Source organism: Triplophysa dalaica, chromosome 3 (genome assembly GCF_015846415.1).
Source record: "Triplophysa dalaica isolate WHDGS20190420 chromosome 3, ASM1584641v1, whole genome shotgun sequence".
Classification (NCBI taxonomy): domain Eukaryota; kingdom Metazoa; phylum Chordata; class Actinopteri; order Cypriniformes; family Nemacheilidae; genus Triplophysa; species Triplophysa dalaica.
The window spans coordinates 6,112,400-6,127,338 of NC_079544.1; the positions used below are offsets into that span (position 1 = coordinate 6,112,400).

General features: G+C 39.7%; 2 protein-coding genes across 10 annotated transcripts; one reads left to right on the forward strand and one right to left on the reverse strand.

The window, feature by feature from the left end:
• Positions 1-166: 166 nt before the first annotated feature.
• On the forward strand, positions 167-9,429 carry prpf4ba (pre-mRNA processing factor 4Ba). 3 transcript variants are annotated; one of them, XR_008906275.1, is made up of 16 exons: positions 167-234; positions 792-1,997; positions 2,133-2,273; positions 2,810-2,962; positions 3,172-3,253; positions 3,339-3,546; positions 4,119-4,192; positions 4,525-4,615; positions 4,734-4,881; positions 5,089-5,226; positions 5,730-5,883; positions 5,975-6,089; positions 6,228-6,379; positions 6,456-6,542; positions 6,679-8,589; positions 9,213-9,429. XR_008906275.1 is itself a non-coding variant. In XM_056743998.1 (15 exons), the coding sequence occupies exons 1-15, from the start codon at positions 188-190 to the stop codon at positions 6,880-6,882; spliced, it is 3,000 nt and encodes a 999-aa protein (XP_056599976.1). In that variant the 5' UTR covers positions 167-187; the 3' UTR covers positions 6,883-9,429. The 3 variants fall into 3 exon arrangements, 2 of the variants coding, with proteins under 2 accessions (XP_056599976.1, XP_056599977.1); XM_056743998.1 differs by having other exon boundaries at positions 6,679-9,429; XM_056743999.1 differs by having other exon boundaries at positions 2,816-2,962; positions 6,679-9,429.
• Positions 9,430-9,598: 169 nt separating this feature from the next.
• Positions 9,599-14,749, reverse strand: LOC130418090 (protein FAM217A). 7 transcript variants are annotated; one of them, XM_056744046.1, is made up of 6 exons: positions 14,628-14,749; positions 12,296-12,371; positions 12,188-12,216; positions 11,978-12,049; positions 11,228-11,307; positions 9,599-10,812 (listed from the first exon to the last, which is right to left on the reverse strand). In XM_056744046.1, exons 2-6 carry the CDS (start codon positions 12,357-12,359, stop codon positions 10,116-10,118), a joined length of 942 nt encoding a protein of 313 aa, XP_056600024.1. In that variant the 5' UTR covers positions 12,360-12,371; positions 14,628-14,749; the 3' UTR covers positions 9,599-10,115. The 7 variants fall into 7 exon arrangements, with proteins under 7 accessions (XP_056600024.1, XP_056600025.1, XP_056600027.1 ...); XM_056744047.1 differs by lacking the exon at positions 14,628-14,749 and adding an exon at positions 12,624-12,698; XM_056744049.1 differs by lacking the exon at positions 14,628-14,749 and having other exon boundaries at positions 9,599-10,471; positions 10,553-10,812; positions 12,296-12,596.
• Positions 14,750-14,939: the final 190 nt, after the last annotated feature.

Below are 14,939 nucleotides of genomic sequence, written 5' to 3' on the forward strand. Positions count from 1 at the left end.
TAATGCGTCACACATTCGTGGTAATGATGTATACAACGAATATATAGATAGAAATCCATTATTTGGTCAAAGTTATTAATGGACTTTTGATTCCTGATTCTGGAATCAGAACTGATTGAACAGAATGATTCAATTGAATCGGCTCTTTCGACCCCAGCCCCGAACCGACTTAACAGGAATAATCAAGATGGCGAACATGAACGCGTTGACCAAAACAATCGTAAAGGATTATACGTAAGTCATACGTTTACTCATTTTAAGTCGAAAATTAAATGTATGTTTACATAGAAGCTTTGTATATTTTGTGTAATTTAAACGATTTCACAACTTCTGATTTGGTAATGCGGTTTTATTACAATGTCTGTGGACACTCAATATATAAGAACATCTGTTTGATGTTACTTTAAATAAACCCTCATTAAAATCCTAAGTTTACTTTAGAATTGATAATATTAGACGTTTATAAGATGTTATAGTGTTTTTAACCTTACAATAGTAAATGTTTAAGTATATTACACTATTTACTGCAGTTATCCGTTCACTATGGTTAATACAAATTATTGTAGTAACGTTATACATACAGTTACAAAGTGCAGTAATCACCATTAATACTAGTTCACTATATTAAAAAAATAAAGCATGTTGTTCATTAACAACACAGAAATATAGGTTTGATACCCTGTGTCTTTGATGTTTATCTTTACACATCCTACCTACATGAACTATGTTGAGCTGATTTGAAAGAGGTCGAGATTATATTAATAACAAAAATAATGTTTACTCTGTGCCAGGTTTGATGTGGAAAGCTCTGACAGTGCAAATGAAAATGAATATACAGCGGGTGGAGATGGAGCTAGAAAAGCGGAGGACTCAGACTTTGTCAGAGTGGAACGACACAAGAGTAAAAAACACAAACATCGAAGTAAACACAGAAAACATAAACATCCCTCACCAGATGACAAGGACCACAAACACAAGCACAGGCATAAGCGAAAACACAGAGACTCGATCAGGAATGACAGAGAGTTTTCCACAGACTATGACAGTGGAATCATCTCTCCAAAGAGATCCAGGCTGGATGATCTGGCTGCACTTGAGGATCTAGAGAAACAGAGAGCCATGATTCAAGCAGAACTTGATAATGAGTTAATGGAAGGAGCTGTGCAGTCAGGTATGGGACTGATCTTACAGGGTTATAACTCCGACTCGGATGATGACGGTGAAATCGAGGAAGCTGTGCAAAATAGTGAGCGTTGGAGACAGGATCTCAATGAGCACGTCATTGCCAAGAAACAAGGGGACCAACAGGTAACAAGGGAACCTGTAGGATCTCCACAAGATCACGTCGAGGAGGAAAAAGTTTCCTGGCGAGAAGACAGAAGCGCGTCTGGTGAGAAGGCGATCAGGCATCGGAAGTCAGAAAAAGAAACTGAACTAGATATATGTGATCCAAGCAAAGCAAGGGAGAGGAGACAATCCTGGAGCACAGAGAGATCCAAGGATGAAGATCAAAGTTCGAAATCTCCTGTGATGGCCAGAGGGCGGTCATCTAGTCATAAAAGGCATGACACAGAGATGGAGCGAAAAACAGACACTGGTAAAAGACGTCCTTCAACATCGCCCGCACAGCGTGATGAGCAGAACGTTGAACGTAGAAATTCCAAATCAGCGGAAAGGAGGAGCAAATCTACATCTAAAGAAAGAAATACAAACTTGGCGGAATGTGACAGAGACGGTGAAAAGAAACCAGTCAAGACAACTTCAAAAGAAACCTCATCTGGAAAAGAAAATCGATCTCCTACTGGAAAACCAGTTTCAGAACATAGCAGCCCCAGTGCGCATACACGGGGTCACCGGTCCCCTGAACACAGCGCAGACAGGGCATCTAGACAAGACAGATCTTCTTGCTACAACAGATCACCTACCAGGAGAGGCCGATCTCGGTCTGCAGAAAGGAAACGGAGAGAAGCCGACCGCCCGAGACTTTCCAATGAGAGGTTCTAGCTCTTTTAATTTAGATATTTGATGGATTTTGTTGTATCATGTCTGTCGTTTGCAACTTTGCTATGGTTCAGTCAAGATATTTATTATAGAATTAAATGTTTAAACACGTTTTTTATACTCACTAACAGGATGCGATCTCGTGATGAGGCAGGGGGTCGTAGAGAGGAAAGCCCATCTCTAAGCTCCAGGCGAAGATTAAACCATTCACCATTTAGACGGAGGTCTCGTTCTCCCCGGAGACGCACAAGCAGGTCTCCTGTCAGACACAGGTGATTGTGGTTTGCTTTTGTGGATGACAGTTTTCTAAAAGACAATTTTATACATTTATTTGAGGACCATCCTGACCCCTTAGTTCTGAATAGGGGTGTAACAATATATTGATATATTGCATATCCTAGCTTAGTCCTAGCTTAAGCTTAACTATGTTTGTGAAATTGGTCCATAATGTTTTATTTTGGTGCTTTTACTGCAGAGTCATATTTTAGGGTTTCTTTTTATTGATTTGGGGTTTCATATCTTTTTTTATGAATTCCGTTTTGATTTGAGTTTTGTGCCAGGAATGATGTTAAAAAAATATATGTTTTTAAACCCATTCATTTTTTATCAATTTACATACAGAAGGTTAATTTAAACCTTGAACATTGTCACTTTAACAAACTACCAAATGTTTTTGAAAATTGTTTTACAAATATTTTATAAATAGATCTTTGATTCCATTTTTTACATTTTGTTCAAAATACTCACTGTGACGCCCTCATAGTTCTGAAGATTGAAGTGGCATTAAATTTCCTTTATTATTATGGAGCTCCAGGGAGTGGGACAGGACGGATCGCAGACATCAGTTACGTTCTAGATCCCAGGAAAGGCGGAGGAGACGCAGCAGGGAAAGAGAAGACATGTTTAAGGGTAGTCTGTCAGAAGGCATGAAGGCCGAGAAGGAAGACTCTGATGAAGAAGTGTGAGTTGGTTTTACATTTACACATTTGTCAGACGCTTTTATCCAAAGCGACTCGCATGCATTCCATCTATAAATGTCTTTTAACTGTATGTATCCCTGATCGAACCCAAAACCTTTGTGTTACTAATGTAATGCCCTACCAATTGTGTTTTAATTTTCTTAGCATATTGTAATGAATAATTATGTAAATAGCTCAATCTGGATTTCAGGCTGGTGGACTATGAAATTAATGAAGAGGACGAGGAGGCTTTAATAGAGCAGAGGAGACTTCAGCGCTTGGCGATTATTCAGGTCAGGATGTATGTTTGTTATCAATGTCACAACATCTGCTTTGCTTTTGACATATATAAGATGTCTCGTTTTTTGTCCTGTATAGAAATATAAGTCTGTGAATGAAGACAGTAACATGTCAGGACTCTCAGAGCACGGAAGTCCTCAGAGCAGCAGACACAGTCGATCTCCGTCACCTGATGACATCCTCGAGCGTGTGGCTGCAGATGTTAAAGCCTACGAGCAAGAGAACCTGGACACGTTTGAGGACAACGTGAAGGCCAAGCTTAACCTTGTCCCTCAGGAAAAGGATGGTATGTTATCTGCAAAATAACTTAAAGGGGTAGTTCACCCAAAAATGAAAATTCTGTCATTAATTACTCACTCTCTAGTTGTTCTAAATCTGTATACATTTCTTTGTTTGGTTGAACACAGAGGAAGAAGAAGGCTTGAAACCAAACAGTACTTGGACCGCATTGACTACCATAGGAAAAATACAATAATGAATTTCAAAAGTGCTCGAGAACTGTTAACTGTGCTACATTCTTCAAAATATCTTCTTTTGTGTCCAGCAGAAAAATCATTTTTGTCCTATGGTAGTCCACAGGGTCCAAGAACTGTTTGGTTACAAGCATTCGTCCCCATGTCTTTATCTGTGTTCATCAAAACAAAGAAATTTATACAGATTTAAAACACCTCGAAGTTGAGTAAATGATGACAGGTTAATTTTTGGTGAACTATCCCTTTAAATTGAAGGGACCATTAATAAAGCAAATCAGCCCATCAGGCACAACTGAAACATTTACTCTGAGGTAATGCAAAGCAGCCAGATACGTTATCAATATGTCTTTGTTCCTTTTATTTAATCATCATTATTTTTCTTCAGGTGCTAATCTGAAAAAGCCAACAGCCCCTGATATGTTCGCAGAGTCGGATGACATGTTCGCCGCTTACTTTGACGTGAGTAGCCAAGACACCGTTTTCCATTGCATATGGTCAGTGGCTTTACAAGGCCCAGAATTTTATTGAATTTGACCATGTAAGGGGATCTCTACAGGTAGAGTTGCATAGTCCTGTGCAGGCTGTTGTTTCTCTCTTGGAAACTTTGTTTGATGCTTTTTAGGGTAATCCGACTCTGTGGCGCTCACTGGATCTTGAGGCCTCTCAGAGTTTAAAGTCTTGTATGGTGTCAGTCACTGAGCTCTTTTTATCAGGGCTCATTTTAATCAACCGTCTGAATTCAATCGCGATAACAACGGCAAACATTTACATGTTTTGTAATCTTCCCAAAGAGTGCCAGATTACGGGCAGCAGGCGTTGGAAAGGACTTTAAGGAGAATCCGAGTCTTAAAGACAACTGGACAGATGCAGAGGGCTATTACCGTAAGTTATTATCAGTTTAGCTAATATAAAATAATGCACTTCAATCCATAGGCCATTAACTTCCATTAAATTGGTGTAATCTTGAAAAGGAACCTGATTCTTCTCATCATGTGTTCAGGTGTGAACATTGGCGAGGTGTTGGACAAGCGGTACACGGTGTATGGCTACACGGGACATGGTGTCTTCAGTAACGTGATCCGAGCCAGAGACTCTGGACGAGCCAATCAGGAGGTGGCGGTGAAAATAATACGTAACAATGAGATGATGTAAGACACTTCATGATCGTAAACAATGCTTATCCAGTTAGCTTCTTGTCTAAAGTTCTCATCAAAACTTAAATGTTTGATTTTGGTTGTCTACAATGGACATGGCTGTGGTTTATCCTCATAAATATTTTATGGCATGCAGATAATGTCTCTTTAGGGTGTTATGGTATAGATATGGTATGATTATGGATTTTTTTTGACTCGCAGGCAAAAAACAGGGCTCAAAGAGCTGGAGTTTCTCAGGAAACTGAATGACGCAGATGCAGATGATAAGTTTCACTGTTTGAGGCTCTTCAGGCATTTTTACCACAAGCAGCATCTGTGTTTGGTGTTTGAACCGCTCAGGTACATTCAAATCAACACTTTCTGATCAGGGGCAGAGCTAGGGGTGGGCTAAGGGGGCTGAAGCCCTCAATGTTTTCAGTAAAGGCCGAATGTTTTTATAACCGTGTCCTGTACGAACCACTCAGAGGCCGTTCACATTTTGCATCTTTTGCGCGCACAAGTTTGTTATTTTATATTTAGATGCACAGCAATCATGCTCGAATAGGAAGCTAGATGTGCCGTAACACACTCTTTATTACCAGGCACGTCAGTGCTAATTTGGATTTGTTCTTTGCCGGGACCTTCTTGTCTTCACAATGAGCGCAGCTCTTGATTGCTATGCAAAGGCAGACGTTACAACAGCTCCTGAGTGCTTCAAATTGTAACCGAAAAGTGGCGCAGCTCGCGTATTCCAAGCCTGGATACCCACTCACCCTAGAACCGCCCCTGTTTCTGATGCAGATTATGTGTTATTTTATGTGTTTCGGTTTATGCACTGTGAATATATTCTTTGCTTGCTTTAGCATGAACCTGCGGGAGGTGCTGAGGAAGTACGGAAAGGACGTGGGGCTGCACATCAAGGCTGTGCGCTCATACAGCCAACAGCTTTTCTTGGCCCTCAAACTGCTGAAGCGATGCAACATACTGCATGCTGACATCAAACCCGACAACATCCTGGTGAGTCGCTTCTGACCTTCTGATTGTTACCAAAGTGCTTTTCCACATTTTTGCATAGAAGGCAAAATATTTATTTTCAATTTCCTTAAAGGTAAATGAGTCCAAGACCATTTTGAAGCTTTGTGACTTTGGTTCCGCATCACACGTTGCTGATAATGACATAACACCCTATCTGGTCAGCCGCTTCTACAGGGCACCTGAGATCAGTAAGTCTGTAAACTGCATTGAGAAAACTTATTGAAAACGGAAATTTGTATCTGATGCATTGTAGTACGCCTGGATAAGTTCCTTTTTGGCTTTATTTAGAGTTTCTTTTGTTTGAAAATGTGTTTCTTCTTAAATAGTCATTGGAAAGTCGTATGACTACGGGATCGATATGTGGTCTGTGGGCTGCACTCTCTACGAGCTATACACAGGAAAAATCCTTTTCCCTGGAAAGACCAATAACCACATGCTAAAACTTGCCATGGACCTTAAAGGAAAAATACCTAATAAAGTAAGAATTTATTTTCCATGCATTAGATTTTTAGAATGAAAAAGAAAAAATGATCTAATATTTATTGTTTTCACAGATGATCAGAAAAGGTCTTTGCAAGGACCAGCATTTTGACCAAAACTTGAACTTTTTGTACATAGAGGTCGATAAGGTCACTGAAAGGGTGAGCATTATGTTTCCACCCATACCTGTTTTTTTATAATACAACCGAAAAAACAATTTTCTAGGCGATTGTTTGTTAACTTATCTGTTTTTCCCTATGTACTTTCTTTCCACATCTCTGACTCTTATGTCCACAGGAAAAGGTCACAGTCATGAGCACCATTAACCCCACTAAGGACCTCCTGATGGACATGGTGGGTCGGCAGGCACTACCGGAGGACCAGCGAAAGAAGGTCGTTCAGCTGAAAGAGCTCATGGACCAGATCCTAATGCTGGACCCGGCCAAGCGGATCACTATCAACCAGGCATTGCAGCATTCGTTCATGCAAGAGAGGATATGAGCATCTAACCATACGTCAGAGACTCCTGCACGTGATGGTTTTGTATCTGCAGATACTGTTTGACAACAAAAGACATTTGAATATTTTATTGGTTGTATTGCCGTTTTAAAATCAATGCTATTTTAGTGGTTCAGATTTGTGGAAACAATGAGGTTTTTCTTTATTTTTTAAATTCACTACGACACACCGTAAATATATTCTATATTGTTCAGAATGCATGCTTCATATACGCAGGTTTTTGTAGAGAATAGAGGCTAAAATAATATGAATGTCAACTATATTTGATATTACGCTCAAGGATCAGAATGTAAAATGTCCATATGTGCTAGAGCGTTTTACATTCTTGAACAAATATAACTCCGTCACCAAGGACTTATAGAGTTGCGAGTGTCAGGCCAGCATAAATGCTGTCTATATCCACCCTCCCTCAGGTGTGAGTGAGAGCGAAACCTGGCGCGCAGGCAGCGGCAAACCCTCGCCACAGGTGTGTTTCTGCTGAACCTGAGGTCTTGGGTCCTGCTTGACCTGGTCTGCAGGGAAAAGCTCCTCTGTAAAGGCAGGTTGTGCACCTCTATGAGTACACTGAAGGTAAGCTTACCCTACCAAACCAATCGGGATCGTCGCGCACTTACGGCTTCTCCTGCATCTGAATATTTGCAATGGATCAAGCACCTTCAGTGTACTGCTAGACATACTTAACTTTATTTCAGCGATGTTTTCACATCATAGTTTTTGTACAACCTATTGAGTGCTCTTTGCAAATGCATGAGCTGATGTTATATGTACGGCTTCAGATCCACTACTGTACAAACCCTGCGATGTTTCTCTGTGGATAGGAAATGTAGATGTGTTGTTTGTGACTGTTCTCATGTTTGTGATCATGTTGTCTTTTGATACAGGGGTTTTCCTGCTCTGATCTATGAATCTGCTTGTTACGAGCGGTAATTTGCTTCTTTTCTTCATATCTTTATGTTTGGAATTAAAAGGAAACAGAGGTCATGCTGGAAGAATTCTATGCTTGTTATCTTTTGCAAAGAAGTCTGCATGAAAATGTCATAATTTGAGTTTACTGTAAATTGTTACCTTTAAATGATATAAAATAAAGACGTTTGTGGTGTCGTAATACAGGAAACGTTCTTGTTTGTTTCATCAACACTAACTGCTGTTTGTGCTGTTTCTCCCACTGCTCTTTGTGTTCGAGTATAATCTCTGGCCAATGGAGACACAGCCCCCTGTCTGCCTCTGCTTTCAAAGGAACAAGACATCTTCAAGGCCCTTTATCCAGGTCACTCCATAAGGCATGTTTAGATGTAACACAAAGCTGATGCTCTGTTCAAAAGTATCATTGATCGTAGTTATGATTGCTATAACTACAATATGATTGTAGCTTATGAACAGTTTAAGGATTTGTTTTTGCCAGTTTTAGTCCAGTTTGTCTGGTCAGGACTCTGTCCGTATAATATAATCTTCATGAAGTTCCACCGTTGGTTTTATCCACGAAAGTTCATTATGGGGCAGCTGTATATTCCAAAACATAAATAGATTGATTAAGTCCCTATGTCAGCTGATTATTGTCCATTTCCCCAGGATGTTTCAAGAGCGTGTGCTGTCTGTGCTGTACCAAGATACTGGTATATTTATTCTCTGTATTTTAGGTGCTGTCCATTAGAGAAGATTCTTAAAGGGAAGTCTCGTCCCGGAGAAAAGGTTTCTGTTTTAGAGAGAGCTGTTAATGACAATTACGTTTTTGTTTTAAAGGGATAGTTCACCCAAAAATCATTTACTCAGCCTCAAGTTGTTCTAAGCTTGTGTGTAAATTTTGTTGCTCTGCTAAACACAAGGAAAGATATTTTTAATAATGTTAGTAACCTAAAAACTACAATGTTAGACAATGGTGGGCCAGAACGGTTTAGTTTCCCACGTTCTTTAAAATATCTTCTCTGCGTTTAACAGAAACAAGAATTTAATAGTTTTGATACAACTTGAGGGTGAGTACATGACAGAATTTTCTTTTTTGGGTGAACTAGCCCTTTAATGTTGTTTCTCATATAGTCTTTGTACAATTTGAGTTACTGATTCGGATTGTTTGTATCCTTAGTTAAGCAAACACAAATAGAAGCTATGGTGCATCACCTTATGCTTAACCCAATTTAACTCAAGTTCTATACTACTATGGAGTAGTTTCAAGATACTTGTTGTAGTTTATAATTTGGCCTATTAAATGCCCAATTTTCAATCAAAAGGTAATACTTTTCATTTGTTTACCAATGTCTTCTACATTTGGTACCTACCGTTTAAATCAAACTAATAATTTCTCAATTCTATTGCAGGGTAAGTCTTAAAATTCCTCCTGACTGCCATGATCACGTGACAATAAGTGTGAGAGATAACCTGTCTTGTCTGCGGATGTCCTGCTGTATTATTGAAGTGCCTTTCAAGTGCTCATCTCATCCACTAATGGAGGAAATTACCCACTGCAGCATACTATGTGTTTATTATGTGTATTCAGTTGGACAGCCTGACAATAAAGAGCAACTTTTACAATGACACATTGTCTTTTTTTATGAAGTCTATGAATATTTTTATATAAGTGTATCATCAAGCTGTTTTAAATCATGTGACAAGAGGACAAGAAAGCATCTAGGGAAGTAAGTATCTTTTATACTGATGCACACAAATAAGTATACAGTATTACAATCAAAGCTGTGGTTAACATGCTACAGACATGCATGCTTTGTTTCAAACCAGTCTGAAATATATAGTGAATATAATATAAAATATTTTGTCCCACTTTGAACTCGCAAATATTTTCTTTTCCCCTTAGGGTTGTTAACAGATATTATTAAACAGGCTAATCAGACTGTTACATTACAAAAACATCAAACGGCATCAAGGAAAACTATAATTTAAGAGAACACTGCAAGACAAGTTTTTTTTCAAGGTCTTTTTTGGCTTTGGCATATCTTTCTTTGTGGGTTTGCGTATCTTGGAAGCATTTGCGCTGTTGCATTTTGATGACACATCTGAATTACTGTTAGCAAGACCTTGTGTCTTTCTTAATTTGACTGTACTGGAGTTAGTTTTTTTACACACATTATATGCTTGCTGTACTCGATTTCGTACCCTATCAGAATGTGATAAGGGGCGGGTATGTTGCCTAGACCGTGAACGAGAGGTCGAAGAAAGGGTGAGTTTTGAAAAATCGGCTAATACTGAATCGCTGCCTCTAGTCCTCAAGTGTTCATCTGACTGCAAGGACTTTCCAACCGTCGCAGGCGATTGGCACTCCGTACCAAAGCGGTTGCCGGGCGAGATCGGACTGCTTTTCCTTGTTCCTTTTGTAAAGTTGCGGCTTGAAGTTTTTCCAGCTCTAGCAAGCGTGTCACCATAGCTGTGAGACAAGGATCCTTACTCTCCAATCCAGCATCTGAAGACTCACTGAAGTCTTTAAGTGGAATGGGGAGAACCTCGGGGTAACCTTGGTCTTCTTCTGCCACCTCCGTAAATTCCAGATCTTTGTCAACCAAGTCTGGCCTCAGGTCCAGTTCAACAGGAGCTGCCCACTTAAAGACAGGAATATTGTCTTTCTCTAGATCAGAGAGGTCACTGTCTTCGCATTCAACTGACATCCGGCTGGAGTTATTTAAAGAGCAATGTTCGGTTACGTTACCTTCAAGAAGTCCACGATTGCAGGTTTCCAAACTGCTAGAATGCGAATTGCCGACTGTATTCATCTCGTCTGTTCTTTTATTCCTTGAAGATACAGTGAGAGTGACCTGTAAAGGACTGTTTTCCGATTCTGTTCTGATGTCAACTGGAGATTTATAATGATCAGATATGTGTTCTTGCGTGCTCCAGAGGATCGGAGGCTGAAGACCAAGCCTGTGCCATCTGTGTGAAAGCATCTGGGCCGTATTATGTTGATTCAAGCTAAATAAAATTATTGATAAGAAACAAAGCAAAGTTAAGTTAAATCTTTTTCCAGACGCCATTTAACCTCAAGTATTGTGACATGGATATGGAGTATCAGTTCCAGGTTGGCAAAGTGTGAGATGGCTAGTGTTGCAGGACTATTCAAAGCTATATTCAGTTCAACAAAAGGTTAAGATTACTGGCAAACACAGCAAGTCCCCAGAGCAAAGAACGGTCTGGAAATGATCTGTATTCCTAATGTATCCGTTTCATTTTAAATGTAATATGGTACCACCTGCATGTGTGCAAGACTGCATGTCACTGCACAACTAAATTGGATTCATATTCCATAGTCTTAGATGACCCTGCCATGGTGATGGCTGTCATCCGGCCGTCAGCATCTGATGAGTCTAAGCAGTCAGTATCTACTTACACTTTGGATGGTTTCGTTTGGCTGCAACAGATGGGTGGTTCCTGTTCCTGTGCATTAGAAATGCTGCCTAGTAAAGATGCCTGCACAATAAAATAAACTGCAACCGTTGCGATACTTTCCAAATACACACTGACTTTCATTGAGATACAGTATATGTACAAACCACCACCTCTTCTAAAAAAATACTTTTTAAAATACTTTGAAACGGCTTGTTTTGAGGTAATTTCATTTTTATTGTATGTATGAAGTCGATTTTCACAGGTTTCACAGGTACGTCTGTAAGATGTCTGCTAAAGATCTGGAAAACATCTGCTGTGTAAAAACATCTGTTAAACATCTTAGAAAAAGCAGTTTTACATTCTAAATGTCTATACGACACCCGCCAGGAAACTTCTCCAAACATATTGCAGATGAGCAAACAAATGACATCTAACAGACGTTAAAGCAGACATCAAATAGACGTCTCTGCGATGTATTGACTCCCTTACACCACATATTAACACAAGTTTATAATCAGAAAGTAGACAAATGCTTATAATCGTAATATTAAACAGTGTGTTTATTATTTAAACCTTCTTTAAAAGGCTTCAAAATACATACTACTTTTTTGTAATATAATAACATGAATACAGTTTAACTTGTTTATATAATATATTCTTACACTGACCATGCATAATAAACACACCATATAGTTTATAAATACTTAAGTAAGTTACAGTTCTTCATTTGCAGACATAGTAAATGTGATACCTGTGGTGTGTTCACTACTGTAGACATGTGTAGACTTTCAAGTCGGCGTATTAACTGAGTAACGTAGCTGTCCTGTAAATACACAATTCAAAAGTATCACTAGACAAAAATGGTTTTAATGTCTCATTTACACATTTTAGTGTCTACACAAACACAATTATTTTCTTTTGACTACCATAACAGATCGTACTGAGGGAAATGAACTCATACCTTGACACTTTCCGCCGATGAACGGGCACCTGTGTTGGAAAAAAAGCCGTCAAGGTAAAACATGCGTTCCAGAAAACCATAAAGCCCGATGTAGACGTGCACTCTCACCTGCAGGTGGCGGTGTAGGATCTGTTGGACTCGTCATTCTCTCGACGCGACAGCTTCCCAACATTACATCACCAATCTACGCGAAAACAAAGTCTTGCAGTTAGTGATGTTGTATTAATGCCCTTTTATTCATCTCTATGAGTACTCCACTGTTAATCATTTAATATCAGGAAGTTATTTAGATTGTGGCTGTGTCTCAATCCGCTCCCTTGTTCAGTAGTCAGGGCACTCTCATTCGCAAAATCCTTCCAGTGCACGTTCGATCCCTAAAGTTACCACATTGCACTGCAAAAACAAGGGAGCATCGATGCTTCCTATGTTCCCTTACCTGAAATCACGTGACTAGAAGGGCTACAGCTTTATCCACTGGGCATGCGCACTTTAATACCGCATTGTTTTTGTCACGCTGGAAACAGTTGATTAATATTTTTTTTTATTGTAATTGATTATAATTAACGTATATGCGGCTATTTCGCGCCACTTCCGGCTGTAGCTGTAGCTGTTACCCTTCTATCCAAAACCCCTTTAAAACAGAATCGCTGGAGCCATTAACTCAATACGCGATACAACATTTAAAAAACAAACGCTTTTTTACGTTATGTACAAATATACGTTCCCAGATAGCACAATCCATCTGGCTTACGTCTGTTTGACATCTGCAAGACATCCATTATACATAGTTTGCTCATCTGCAATACGTCTCGGAGACGTCTGAACGTCTATAATACGTCTGTTAAAGATCTGGAGATCTGCTGCGTAAAAACATCTGGTAAACATCTTGGAAAAGGCAGCTTTACATCCATTCTAAATAATAAACATCTTACAGACATCTTCTAGAGGTCTATATGACGTCTGACAGCAGATATCTCCCAGACGTATTGCAGATGAGCAAACTATGTATTGTAGATGTCTTGCAGATGTAAATGCAGACGTTAAGTAGACGTAAACCAGATTTATTTGTGCTATCAAGGTTGCTAGACAGGCAGCCAACACAACAGTTACATTTAATAATCGACCAAATTTGTGCACTGATATGTAACAGAATAATGAAAGTGTTTCTCATGTGTACTTCAACCAGTATTTAAAAAATAAACTCAATGAGATGTCGGTTATAAAGTTTAACAACGCGCTAAAGCATTCATGTTTCAGGAAAATAAACAGTGTCGCAATGGGAAGAGCGCCAGCTAGTCAGTTTACAGGGCCCTGTTAGCTTTGTACTTTTTCAGATTGTATTTTGGCTTTAGAAGTACCAAATGTTGTGCTCATTTATAAAGATGACTTGTAAACAACATAAACATGCATAACATTTCCGATCTTCCAAAAGTCTGTGGGGAAAATACATAGACTTTCGGTCGAGGGAACCAGCGCGGTGCTTACTTCCGGGTTTGCCTACAAAAATAAGTCATCTCTGAGGTACTTGATGACACTCTGCGTTCCAATTGGGATATATATCGCCCTCCGAAGGGCCTTCGGAGCGACAGTCATCATGGACGCCATACTGAAAGGTCGTTTCGAACCGAAGTGCTTATAACTGGCCACTTCAAAGGGCCCTTCAGAACGAAGGATTTCGAAGGGTACAACTGATGGTCACTTCGGGCTCCCGTGATTCTTTGCAAAGAGTTTTTGTGGGGTGACGCCACCTCCTTATGTGGGCGGGATGATGACGCAGAAGGGCATTTCAAGAAACGGTTGTTTAGTCCCCTACACCCTATAACCCTTCAAAACTCTCACTCCGGAGGCCAAACCCTTCGAAGGGCTTAGGGCAGGGGTCTCCAACCTTTTTGTAAGCGAGGGCTGCCTGAAGATATAAAAGCATCTAGGGGGATACTTGCTAATAAAATACTTTCAATCTTGAAACATGTGATGCATTATTTTTAGGCTCACAGGACCAAATTCTTTTTTCTTTCACATATTTTTGCACTTGAATATATAAACTTACAACACGAGCTAATAACATTTTATGATGATTTAGTACTTGGCCGATCCCTATAGGCACAGATTTATCAACTATCCTGATTATTATTGTTGATCCCTGTGTTTGGCGAGCACCGTACAGAGTTCATGCGCGGTACCAGGTGCTTAAGAGACCACTGGCTTAGGGCATCGGGGCGAGCCCTTCGAAATGTAATGCAGGGTCAGTCTACAACCATCACCGACAGTATAGCCAGAGTAGTCTAGTTCAAACGCCAGCTCTCTTCATCCCTGGAGTTCTCTAATAAATATTTATACATCGTTTCAGTCAGAACATATGGGAATGCAATGGTCTTGCCACTAACATTAAAGATTTAACTACTAGAAACCCCAGCACACGTCATATAGCTGACTACTTCACCTTATATCTTTAAATCTGCTGATCGCAGTAACGTCAACATTTTCCCTTGTATGGCCTGATTTTCACTGGGGCAGAAGCGTAAGCTTGATTTTGTCTTAGTTTCGGTCAATGACTGACGCTTCCTCTTCCACCACACGAATCATAACTTTTGTCGCCATGGTAACACACCAATCTACTATCAGAATCAGAAGGAGCTTTATTGTCAAGTATGTTTACACACTCAAGGAATTTGAATTGGCGAAAGGAGCTTGGTGCAGAAGAAGTGTACACATGGTGCAAAAATAATCCAAATATACATTAAGATAGAAAACA